At 38.2% G+C, this 12,665-nt stretch overlaps 1 protein-coding gene across 1 annotated transcript in view; it reads right to left on the bottom strand.

Annotated features, from left to right (window-relative positions):
- The window catches only part of LOC122797055 (transcription initiation factor TFIID subunit 4B-like), a 1,206,007-nt gene extending 1,196,056 nt beyond the window's left edge, over positions 1-9,951 (bottom strand). The window contains exons 1-3 of the mRNA XM_044065831.1: positions 9,939-9,951; positions 9,439-9,593; positions 4,201-4,305 (exon numbers count right to left, since the gene is read on the bottom strand). Coding sequence (XP_043921766.1) covers positions 4,201-4,305; positions 9,439-9,593; positions 9,939-9,951 — 273 coding nt within the window. The remainder of the gene's footprint in view (positions 1-4,200; positions 4,306-9,438; positions 9,594-9,938) is intronic.
- Positions 9,952-12,665: the final 2,714 nt, after the last annotated feature.

Genomic DNA, 12,665 nt, shown 5'->3' on the forward strand with positions numbered 1-12,665 from the left:
AGAAAATTATTCAGATAATCTGCTAAAACAGAATAGTGCTGCAAAGAATCCAATGTCTAACAATACCTCTTAAAAAGAGCAACATTTGTAAGAATACTAAACATCCTTAATGCTAATGTAAAGGAAGACATAAAATAATATTCCCCTCTCAGGGGTTTTAAGCCTTCTTGAAGAGCATATATGGGTAGAATGTTCTGCCAAGTCCATAGAGTGTAGCAGTAGAATGTTATGGATTGGAGGATACGGATGTATTTGTAGCAATAAAAAATATGTCCTCTAAAGAGCTGCTCTGTGCTGAGAGCTTAATGAAATGCTACAACGGGAACCTTGCATCACAGATGAATCAGTTGGAAAGTTGCTCATCTGTAGAGTTCAGTTATAAAAGTAATATTTTATGTAACTTGTACAGTGTTTTTGTAATCCTATCCTTTTCCTGATAAAAAGCTAACAAAAAGCTCCCCTCTCCAACCTTCATTTTAGTATACAGAAGTAGTTGCAGTTTCATAAAGTGTGCAGTAAATTTGAAACAGAATATTAGCATACCTGAAAGGTACTCAGTCTGGATGTTGAGACAGAGTTCTAACAACAGACCTTCCTCTATCTGCGTTTTTTTTTGTCACTCCCAAAGCAAATCTTGACTAGCTGGGATAATGATCTGTCGGTAACGTTACAGAGGATAGATGCTAAGGTACATCTGTTATGATAACAGTGGTTGCTGTTTACTAATAGTATGGTGAGCAAAACTCTATTGTTGTACCCAGAGACAATGTAAACACACCAGAGGGAATGATGAATAGTTCACTGCTAAGTACTAAGCTAGCCGCCCTTGCAGGCCCTGGATTCTTTCAGTGAAAGAAAATTACTGTAACTTTAATGGCCATCACAGAGTGCGCAAAATGGCAAAGTGACTAGCAAACTGCACTTCTAGTCTGCTCTATGTGTATGGAATGCCAAAAGTAAAGGAATACATGTTATTTAATGTCGCTAAAATAATCTATGAATCCCACAGTTACATTCCCAAGGAATGAAGATGTGTGCACAGTACTGTTATGGCATCCACGGTCAGCTTCAATAACAGGAGCTGCAGCACTATATAATGTTAGTAGAATAACTCTGGTGTTCCTTATTTGCCATCCAAGCAGGGTTGTGTGTTAGGTAATAATGCCTCCAGATCTGCTGCTCATACAATGTCATTTACCTCTTTATTAGTAATCCAATAATATTTAATTTATCGTGAGTTATTTTAACACTTAAATGTTGAGAGTTAAAATATAGTAAGAAGAAAAAATATATTTTACTATTTAAAGACCAAAACTAATTTAACAGTTTTTTTGAGTGTATAAATCAAGCTTTTGACATGATAACATGTGCAATCTGTGTATTTGTGAATAAAATGCCAGTAAATTCAGGCTGGAGATTCACTAACATAATGCACATACCCCATACAATGTATTCAAAAACAATTGTTAAACTACCTGTTGCAGGAAGAACTCCCATCTCCCATACAACCCAGCTTTTGTCCCTCATACAGTACCAACACTGCACTTCCAACCTTTACAGATACGGTCAATAAAACTAGAGATAATGGCAAACTAGTCACCTCCTTATTTCTAGATTTGTCTAAAGCCTTTGACACAGTTTGTCACAGCAAATTTCTACTTCAAATATCCTCAACTAGGTCCATCTCAATCCACCCTTCTAGGACTCAAAACCTACCTGTCCAATAGGTATTGGAGAGTAAAATGATACTCAATCCCAAATCCATACCTCCCAGTCACCAACAGTGAACCACAAGGCTTTATCCTTGGTCCCCTTCTCTTGAACATTCTCACGAATGCCCCAAATCCAAACAGACCATTCTTATGCAATACCCAAATGACTCCACACTTGCATGCAATCATAATCTGACAACCTGGCACATCTCCACAGAATTACTCAAGAAGCTTTAAAAGCCAGTGAAACAGGTCTCTGTAACTCACATCTCATGCTCAACCGCCTAAAAATGAACTGCTCTTTTTCCCTAAAATCCCTCTTTCATGAAACAAAATTTAGAACCTTCTCTCTTAATACAAAAATTGAAGTGGCGTCTCATACCAAATTAAGGATGATAATCTTAAATTTGACTTGCATATACAAATCTGCATAAAAAAAAAATCACAAAAAACTATAGATGCTTTACAGAAACAAAATCTCTCTCACCAATGCAACTAAAACTATATCTGCCACTACTTAACTAACTCCCCTCACTACCTTATGGTATTCCCATCCTTACTACCCTCCAGGAAATACAAAAAAAAATTTAAAACTTGGACAATGCTATAATCAAGTGGCTGAATTTGCAGCAAATGCCCCTTTCAGAACCCACCACGGTAGCGCACAAAAAATAACTAAATAAATTGGTTAGAACTACTCCATCAAATAACATATACAGCCTTCTTACCACCTATAAAATTATCCTGCATCCATCTGATTGTCCAGCACTAAATATTATTCTATACAACTGTGTTCACAATCAGTCATTATGATCCAATGATCAAAAACTCTTCTCTGTCCACAAACCTATCACATCTGCTGAGCATGGTCTGTACTCATACCATGTTCCTAAGGCCTAGAACTACTTACCTGTATCCATCATGTGAATACCCTTCCTCCAGTCCTATAAAACCATTCTAAAAGACATCCAAGCCAAAAACTGGCTCTATTTTTGCTCTTCCTCAGGATAAACTATATCCCTATATATGAACAAGTACCTCTTTCTACTTTACATCTCCTTACCCTCCCTTCTTCACTCATGTCCTTACTTCAATTTATTTCCCCTCTTTTTAAATATGCAACAACCCTGTTTTTTTCTCTCACTTCATACTGCAATTTATGTTTGCATTGTACTAATTTACCTATAATTTCCATATAAACTGGCTAAAATTTATCTAAATATTAAATCGTCATACGACTTGTATCTATTATTAACCAATGTTTTTACATTGTGTCTATAATTATTTAAACTGAAAATATTTTTGTATTATTTTTGAAGACTGTAAAATTGTTTTTAAAATATTTTTGTAATAGTCTGGAGCTTTTCTCCCTGGGTCTCCACTGAAAATGGTCACCTACCCAGCTGAACTTTCCCAGTAATCAAATGTCAATAAATAATTAATAAAATAGTACTGCAATCCTCCAGAAAAAAAAATTCCCACAATCTGAAAGTCCTAAAATGCACTTCATAACCCCTGAACCCAGTCATCTACTGGAGCAAAACCTCTGAGGTTCCTTTGCTTGTGATCTGACAGGATAAAGGTCATTTTGGAAGACCCATTGGGGTTAACCAGCTTGTTAGCCTTTAGGTAAGAGTACCATTAGTATCAACAAAGGTGCTGCTGCTGTAATGTATCAAAAGCACTGAGGCCAGGTCAGCTCAGTGAGGAGAATGACACCTACGAAACTATTTTTTTTCCATGCATGAGTCATTTGAAAGTTTTCTCCTCAAACTGGAAGGTGCAGAGTAACATTTTTACAGACATGCTGAAATGTCTTGAATTTCTATTTAGTGAACTTTTCCTGCATCTTACAAATAAAAATAAATATCATGTTACATTGATCTAAATGAGAATGGACATCATCTTTGACCTTTGCAGAATCATGAAGTTCTAAGATGCTTCCTACATTAAATCTGTCATTAATGGTAAAGAAAAGGCTACAAGATAAGAGAAGAAGGCAACTCTGAAGAACCACATGAAACACTGTGAGAAGTGGTAAAAGATCTGCACAGGTTAATTAATTAAAGTTGTAGGAATTAAGTTACAAGACAAACATAATATTTTATTAAAACTCCCAAATATTGTAGGGCATAAAAGTAATGTGGTATACATTACAAAGAAAAATAACTTGAGAGCTTTATGTAAAATCCACAAATTGGTGAGAAAAGTTGGAAAAAGATCTCTAAAGGAGGCCATTTATGTGGCAGAAGTCTCAAGTATCAATCAGTCATCTGTAGAGTCCTGGTGTAAGAAAGTGATGCTGTTCATAAGTGACTCAGGCTCGAGAAACTCCTGATGTAAAAAAATAACTGGGAAGCAGCAAGTTAAGTAGGCAAACAAGCCACATTTTATGATTTACTCTTACAGTGACCGTTCATGAAGGAGTTCTGGAAGTTAAAGTGTTTTAACAAATTACATCATAGACATACAGTATAGAAGTACTTACATGGACAACTGCTGGCATCCGCACAACTGATACAGTAGGGCACGAAGGCTGACTTGGCATCCTGACACTGGTCACCACCACATGCTTTATCTGTGGTGAAGACGTCTAAAACAAAAGAGGACAGAAATGTTAATACACTTCTGCTCCAAAGTTTGAATGTTAATACATTTCTGCTTCAAAGTTTGTTTCCATAGTATAAAACCAATATTCACTTCAGTATCCAGAAAAAGGACAAGCAAAGAATGGCTAGACATTAATTCACTTTATTAATCCAACTAACATTAAAGCGTCTTTACAGGGGGCCTTTTTCTGTTCGAGTAGCCAATCATGGACAGCTTTATTTACTTGAAAGGTGAATGCAAACATTCCCATTAGGCTTGCTCAGTGCTGGTAAATACTCTCTCCAATACTTACCAATTAATATTCTTCTAGTTTATATGCTTTACTACGATCACTGAATTTTGTCTTGTCTGTGTGTACAAATGTACTTACTGCTGTATATTTTTTTGTCAATGTGGAAAGCAATACTGTAAATGGGAAGAAAATATTACTGTGCACCTGTATTTTTGTCCTTGCTTCTTAGCCTGCATCATGGCTGAAAAAGGTTTACTTTATCAGTAGTTCACCTGACAATCAAAAAATAGTGCGTGTCCACAGAAAACTCAGTCAGACATAGGAAGGGCATGCATATTCCACACAAGCAGCATTCATAGGGCAAGAAAGATCTCCTGATCATGAAGGTAATAGGCAGCAGCACCAACCACAGTATCACAATGTTGCTATAACTTCTTATTTACAAATGATTCCTTAAAGAACTGTGCAGGTCATGCTGGAGGCGGGGTGTGTGTGTGGTGGTGTTGGGGGGGGTATTACACTTCTGCTTCACCTTTGTGAATTTTTAGATACAGTATCACTCCAAACCCAAGTCTGCACAACATAATATTAAGGCAGTCACAGCTCATAGCACACAGCAGTTCTTTTAGTTAGTAAAAATAATAGAGAAGCTTTAAACAACAGAACCAAGCATAAAAATACTCCTACATATAGTGCATTCATCAAAACTGCCTATACACACCTCGGCATACAGGCTTAGACAGGACAGAATAATAAAACTCAGCATACTGCAAAAAGGATGGTACAAGCAAAAGATCAAAAATGCCATAAAATGCCAAAGAACCTTGGAGAAATGGAGTTATGTGAAAAAAGTCACATGAAGCTAAACAAGGAGGAGAAACGTTTATGCAAGTTGCAGCCTTTTAAAATGAGAGACTGGAGAAGAGGAAAATAAGATGACTGAAAAAAAAACAGTTATCAAGCAGTAAAAATGATGGAGACAGATGTAAAAAGGGAGGGTGACATATTAATGGCAGACGTCCAAGTAATAAGACAAATTAACTTTAGAAAGTACCCAAACGAACAGTGCAGAGAAAACCAAGAACGGGTGGAAAGGGGGACAGAGACATGCAATCCTATACTTTAGAGTCTTTAAGGAAAACGAGGCAAAAATACAGCATACTTCTTAACTGTTGTTGGTTTTACAGAATTCCCTTGATTTTACCACTTTTTGCTGTCTCTCATAAAATGTTTAATTTCCTGGTAAATTACTGAGGTTTAAAGTCAGTCAGTAATCTCAGACATTATAATTTCAAATTTGTTATTGTAATGTCAGCTTCTTGTGCTGCTAATTTTTTAGTGAATTGGATTCTTCTTCTTCTTTCAGCTTTTCCCGGTTAGGAGTCGCCACAGCTGATCACCTTGTCCGCTCATGATTGGCAGTGGAGTTTTACAGTGTTGAGTTGCCAGCCCGAAGCCCAACCTTCCACAGAAGGCACACACACACACACACACACACACACACACACACACACACACACACACACACACACAGACACACACACACTCACACCTAGGGGCCAGTTTAGAGTGTCCAATCCACCTACAGCATGTCTTTGGGATATGGGAGGAAACTGGAGCACCTGGAGGAAACCCACGCGACCGCAGGGAGGACATGCAGACTCCGCACAGAAGGCACCCCAGCCGAGGATTGAACCGGAGAACCTCTTGCTGTGAGGTGACAATGCTAACCGCTGCACAATCGCGGCCGCCCTTTTTTAGTGGATTAGATTAATATTTAAAAATTTCCCCCATTCTGGTCCTTTGATCCCCCATTATGTCTGTTTTTGTTCCTAATTCTTGCAATGAAAAGACAATGAAAAGCATGCTTAGAGGTGAATAATAGAGGTGTTCACCTTATGGACAGAGGAAAAAGCATGAACCAAGGTGGATAGAAACGGCATGTGGTTCACTGAATGGCAGAATAAAGAATAAGCACAGGATAAGCAATGGGCACCAACTAGGATAAGCAATGGGCACCAACTAGGAAAATGACCATAACTGGTTATCTCAATCCGCCTTCCATCAACAGAGCTCTGATGTCACAGATGTAAAGAGATATGGAAAATGTCAAGAACTTCCCGGGGGGGGGGGTTGCTAGAGCAGAGGAAATACAGGTTAACAAGGACTGGGAAATGTTCCTAATCTGATCTAATATTTAAAGGACATGAATTAGATGAAACTGGAGAAACAGTGGAAGATGTGGCAATGGCAAATAATGGCTTAATATAAACAAATTAATAATAACAGAAGGTCTAGGAGAGTAAACAAATTAATAACAGAAGGTCTAGGAGAGTAAATATGGATTTTCCCAGACTGATAGAAATAGTGATGGAAAAAAATAATATATTCTGCAAATGTCTTAGACAAATGGGGTAAAAAATCTGTTCTGGCAAAGAGATAGCAAATGTCACAAGAAAAAAAAAGGTTTTAAAAACCTGTATCAATCAGCATGCCTCTTGTGCAAGGAAACAATGGTAAAGGATGACACAACAGCCCCCCCCCCCATAAATAAAAGCAAAAAGAAAAGTAGAGATGGTGAGAAAACCAGGAAGATAAAAGTGAAGAGGATACAAAGATGAAGGCAATAATTGAAAAAAAACTCAGCAGAAGAGATCCATTACATATATGCATTGTTTTATAAGGAACATCAGACAGAAAAGGCAAAACATTGCCTTGCCAACAGTGAAGACGTGGAAGTCACACAACTCAAAGAATAAGAAACCCAACATGGTTAAGAAAAAATTTGCCTTGGTCTTCACGACAGAAGGACAAGCCAGGAAGCACACTTGTGAAGGAGGAGCAAAGTGGAAGGAGACAGATTTGTCAGTATGAAGAGGCAGAAATCAATTCAAAGGGTTCAGAAGAATTCAGTAATGCAACAGCTGGCAGAAATTAAACCGGTGACAAACAGCAAATTTAGTCCATTACTGGAGAGGCTCCAGTGGACTGTACAGCTACTGTTTTACCAGTGTACAAGGAAGATCCTGGAAAAATCAGGGAGCTAAAGGTTGGTGAACTCTATCCCCCACTCCCATTCCAGATACAGTTATCTAAGAAGGAGTGTAAGTAAATGTTTGTCAAAATAACCAACAGTTATCTAGGCAATCAACAAATGCCATCATAACATTAAACTGGACTGACATGTCCCACCTCCTTAATCTATCAGGATCTCAGAAAAGCAACAGATTCTATGCTACTTAAGACATTTCTGAAAAGAGAATGTGGATCCCAGTTTGAAAATTAAGGAAACTTATGAAGCAAACTGATGTTCTCCGTTAAGTAGCAAGAGTTCAAGGCTGGTATAAAAGGACTGTTATGTTGGTGTATCAACTGAAACAGGAGTCGCAGAAAATATACCGGGAGTAAGTCCCTTTTCAATTTTTGGAGAAGCCATCACCTAGGGGTACAATCATACCGCTCAACCTCTTAGTTCATGAAATCTGGACAAAGTCTAAAATAATGGGGGTACAAAGGACTAGAAATAGGGCCACTGTTTAAATACTGTTCATATAAACTTAGAAAGTTGATAGAACAACGGTATTTGTCTTTGCATGCTTTTTCTGAATGATATGAAGTCTGAACCTCAAATGTATATCATTTAGTGATTTCAATCCTAGTGATTTGCCAGAAAACCATAAATTTTATGAGGATCAGACCATGAATATGAGGCAGAAATCTGGAGATTCTGCGAAAATCTAGACAGTTGACAGGTATGGGTGCAATCATCCTTACTAACATTGTCTGATGATGTCAAGACTGGTGCAATAAGAACAGAATCAGTCTACTTAAAGCTTGGCTGCTGTGGCAAACTGTGCAACTACAGTTAGATGGTAAAAAAGACATAAAACAGCAGGGTAGTAATGATATTTAAGGAAGAAAAACAGTGAACTGGGATGGGGAAGAGGCATTATCATAGTGGCCACCAATGCTGCAAAATGAAAGAAAAAAAAATGGTCAGAACAATTAGGATGCCTAGATGCAATACCGGGAGTACAGATTTCAGGAATGGAGAACTCATCTTTATAAAAGGCACTTTAAGAACAGGACAATTACTCAGTTTACTGATATTCAATATGCTTGTACGCCAATACTGGCAAATGGGCACTGTTAAAGTATAAAATAAAATAAAATAAAAATGCGAGGGAGGGCAAAACCACCAATACCTAACTCACGTTGGAAGTTGCATTGCCTGTAGCCCCCAGCTTAATTATTCTAACTCAGAGATCACTATATTTCAAGGAAAGTGAAGCTTCAATAACTGCAGCCTCACTCAAAAAGTGTCATGATACAATTTTTTCCTAACACTGCAAATACCACCATACTAAGTGCTGGTAAATCTGTTGAGGGTGCTTTCCCTAGCTATAAAGAGAATATCTTATGAATGACATGAATGACATGAGAATCTAGATGGAATAATGGAATCAAGCCTACAAATAGGTAGAATGAGAACAAATGTATTTATCAGCTGCAGAAAAGGTGGGACATGGTATATACACAGAAGGTCCTCAGGACATTAAACAAGAGACGTAGATGGGATAAAGAAAGAAAATTGCTTGAAGAAAGAACACATACACCAAGATGGACAGAGATATAAGTGGTGGAGCCTTGACAGACAGGTTGGTGGTGCCTTTCTGAAACTATGTCTTGATAAGGATCATCAAAAGATCATGAGAGAGATGGATAGTTAACAACAGACATACAAAGGCTAGCTTATTAGAAGCTGAATAGTTTATTTTGTCAGCACTGTTCTTATGCCTTTATTCAGCAGCCAACTTCATCTGGTATGTCCAGAGAGAACAATAAATGTGTTTAGTTTGAAATTCTAACAGACCATATCCTTACCTGCACAGCGGATATCTGCACTGCAGGTGTACATGTAGGTGCGGGAGCTCTTATGCTTCCATTCCCTTGTACCTGGACTTGGGCCTGAGCTCGAGCCAGATCTTCTTGTGATACGAGCATCAGCTGACCATTGTCACTTCGGAGGAGGACTGTTCCTATTATGTGGAAATACAACTGTATTGTTAATCAGCAAAATAGCTTTCTAACTTTAAAAATGCAGTAGGAGAGTACAGAACTGCAAAATCCTGCAAACTTAATTATCTTACGGATCAATATTTTTGTCAATATAAAAATGTAATAGAATTAGTCAAACCACTGCAACCATTTCTGCCATGTAAGCATACAAAATGTAGTCCACAATATGCTGTAACTACATGAAAGCTCATCTGACTGCATGTAGATTATTAACAATGATACATGGGACAAAAGTAGAGTTGCATACTGTAACTGTAGGTCTTGTGTGTTCACTGTAACGGTCAATCATAACACCTGTGTCATACCCAGAAGCTCCATTTCCTCATCCCAGTCAGAATTTCATTAGTAATACTGTCTTCTCCATGAAGGCCTTAACTGGTCCTGTGTCAGTATAAAAAAAGAACTTTAGTTTTATGAAGCACATAGATAGCCAGATCTGCTAGGTGCAGTCGTCCTTAACTTATTAAGGCCTAATGAGGTCACATGTTATCTTCCTTATTTCCAGCAGGCTGAATCACAATTGCCTACAGCAAGTCAGAAGAAAATATTTTCAGCTGAACAAGAAAAACAGCATTTTGCATTTTTTTTTAATCTAGTCATATTCTCAAGTTGGGGTAGGCTTAATGGTTAAGGAGGTTACCTTACAGATAACCGGGTACATTCTCACCTTTAGTAAGCATGGCTAGGCTTAAAAAAGGCCCCTGAGGTCATTAGCTTAGTAATCACCCATGAGCCTGCATGCTTAATCATGGAACTAAAACACCACAAATTCAATGCTGCAATTAAGTTACAGTGAAACAAAAGAGCTACATGTGGTCTGCTTTTCAAGTGCTGTTGGCTACATTATCCCACTTATGCTAACAGCACTAATTTGAACAGAAGCATAGCTAGGGTGGGGCAAAGGGTGCAGCCACCCAGGGCACAAGCTTTTGGGGGCACAACTGGCAGCAGTGCAGTACGGGCAATTATTTCTGTATTTCAGTATGGAAATTAATTCAGTGAATTTACGGTCACGATTGAAATGCTTGCTTCTGTTCTGTATGTGGTACAAGTTCTAGTTGTAGAAAAGATTTTTTTTTTTGTGTGTGGAACTGGTGCTCCTTTGAAGAGAGGAGAGAGTGAGGAACCACAGATCATTGACGGGACTAACCTTTTTTGACTCCTCAACGTACTGGTGGTGAGTACAGAAATGGTATTAGGCTTGCTCCTATTGTTAAGAACACTGACTGGGAATGGAGCAATGACCCCTCTTTTTTTTCTCCATAACTTTTGGGATGGCAGATCAGGGAATCAGGAGCTATATGAGCCAGCTAAGTCTCTGAACTAGAAAGTCAGGATTAATACCACATTGAGATTACTGCTGTCAGCATTAACGAGGTAACCCTCATATGAAATTGCAATTATGGTAAGCTACTATCATAAAGAAAAACTAAACAGCAATATTATGTTGCAATAAATAATGAAGTAAACCCAATAACACTTAGAATTACGTACAAATTTCTCAGTGGGATGGAGGAAAAGTACCTTTAGTGTTACAACAGACACTCCTCAAAAACTGTCCTGATAAGTATTCTTAAAATGACTGCATGAATTTGTTCCTCTGAAGATTTCACCAGCATTGCGATAAGCATTTCACTGTAGCAGAAACTTGCATTTGATGTCTGGGAAGATTTTGAAGCAATATTACGATACCAGAGAGAGGAAGGCTACAGGATGCCACATACTGTATAGCCAGATCATATCCCAGCTTTTCTTACCCCTGGACTATGTATCCAACTTATAGTGTTTTGTGAAGAGGTACACTGCAGACATTGTGGTAGTTTCTAACATTTCTTGTATAGAAACTTTTTTGAACTAAACTGCTGATCTCCTTGCTTCTTAGAAACACGTGGTCTTATTCTGCTTTGTAGAGGTTTATTATATTTATCATTTAAATGGAGAAGAACTGTGGTGGTGGTGCTACGGTAGCATTGTCGCCTCACAGTAAGACGTTGTCCTATTCAATTCTCAGCTAAAGCGTCTTCTGTGTGGAGACATGCGTGAATGGGCATACATTCATTGAAGGTTGTGTGTCAGGGCTGGCAACTCGGCACGTAAAAATCTACTGCCAATCATTAGCAGACCGGAGTTCCGCTGTGGCGACCCCTAACCGGGAAAAGCCGAAAGACACAACAATCATTTAAATGGAGAAGAAAGTAGCCATCAATTTTACTGCATTCTGTAACACAGATGATTAAATCAGTCATTTGCGAATGAGATTCAGCTTGTTGTCCAGGCAGGGGTCAATTCCAAGAATCCACCTGTCTACTGTGCAACTCTGAGGCGGGGGTCAATTCCAAGAATCCAGCTGCCTACTGTGCAACTCTGAGCAAGGCACATAACCAGACAGTACTTCTGGGCTGCCACTGAACAGATGCTTCTGCCCAGTCAGTTTACCAGTTAACAAATTAATTAAACCAGGGTTACCTTACTGACTGACCGGCCTTTTTTACCCTTCTTGAATGAAACAAAAGTAGGCCAGTATTTCTAAGTACTGTGTTTCTTCTAACGCGATACAAGTTGTCAGTGTGCTTCCCTTAAATGCAAAGTTCTTTTCCATCACTTTGGTAATTTGCATAAAAACTAGTAGTTGAATAGACTGGTTTAAAAAGTCACTGCTGCTGATACCATTTTTAGACCTAAAAGACAAGTCTTGAGGTGTATTCATTAAAGAAAATCAAGGAAGATGATTTACATGACAGATGAATCAACATTCTTCTCCAAGATTAAAACAGCTAAAGTAGTGCCTGCCAAGAAAAAAAAACATTCATAGCACCATTCCAGCAGGTCAGGAAACAGTTTCACCAGTATAAAATTCAAGTCCCACAGCTGGGAAATGTTATTTTTTCAAGTTCTCAACTATAACAATTTATTAAAAATATCCTTCACAGGTGGATGTGACACAATCTGTGGAAAAGCTGGTAAACAAGCATATTGCTGATACATGGACCTTAAACCAATAAATATGCTAAACCAGAATAAAAAAGATTTAT

The sequence above is a fragment of the Protopterus annectens genome, chromosome 3.part0, assembly GCF_019279795.1.
Source record: "Protopterus annectens isolate FY-2018-M chromosome 3.part0, PAN1.0, whole genome shotgun sequence".
NCBI lineage: Eukaryota > Metazoa > Chordata > Ceratodontiformes > Protopteridae > Protopterus > Protopterus annectens.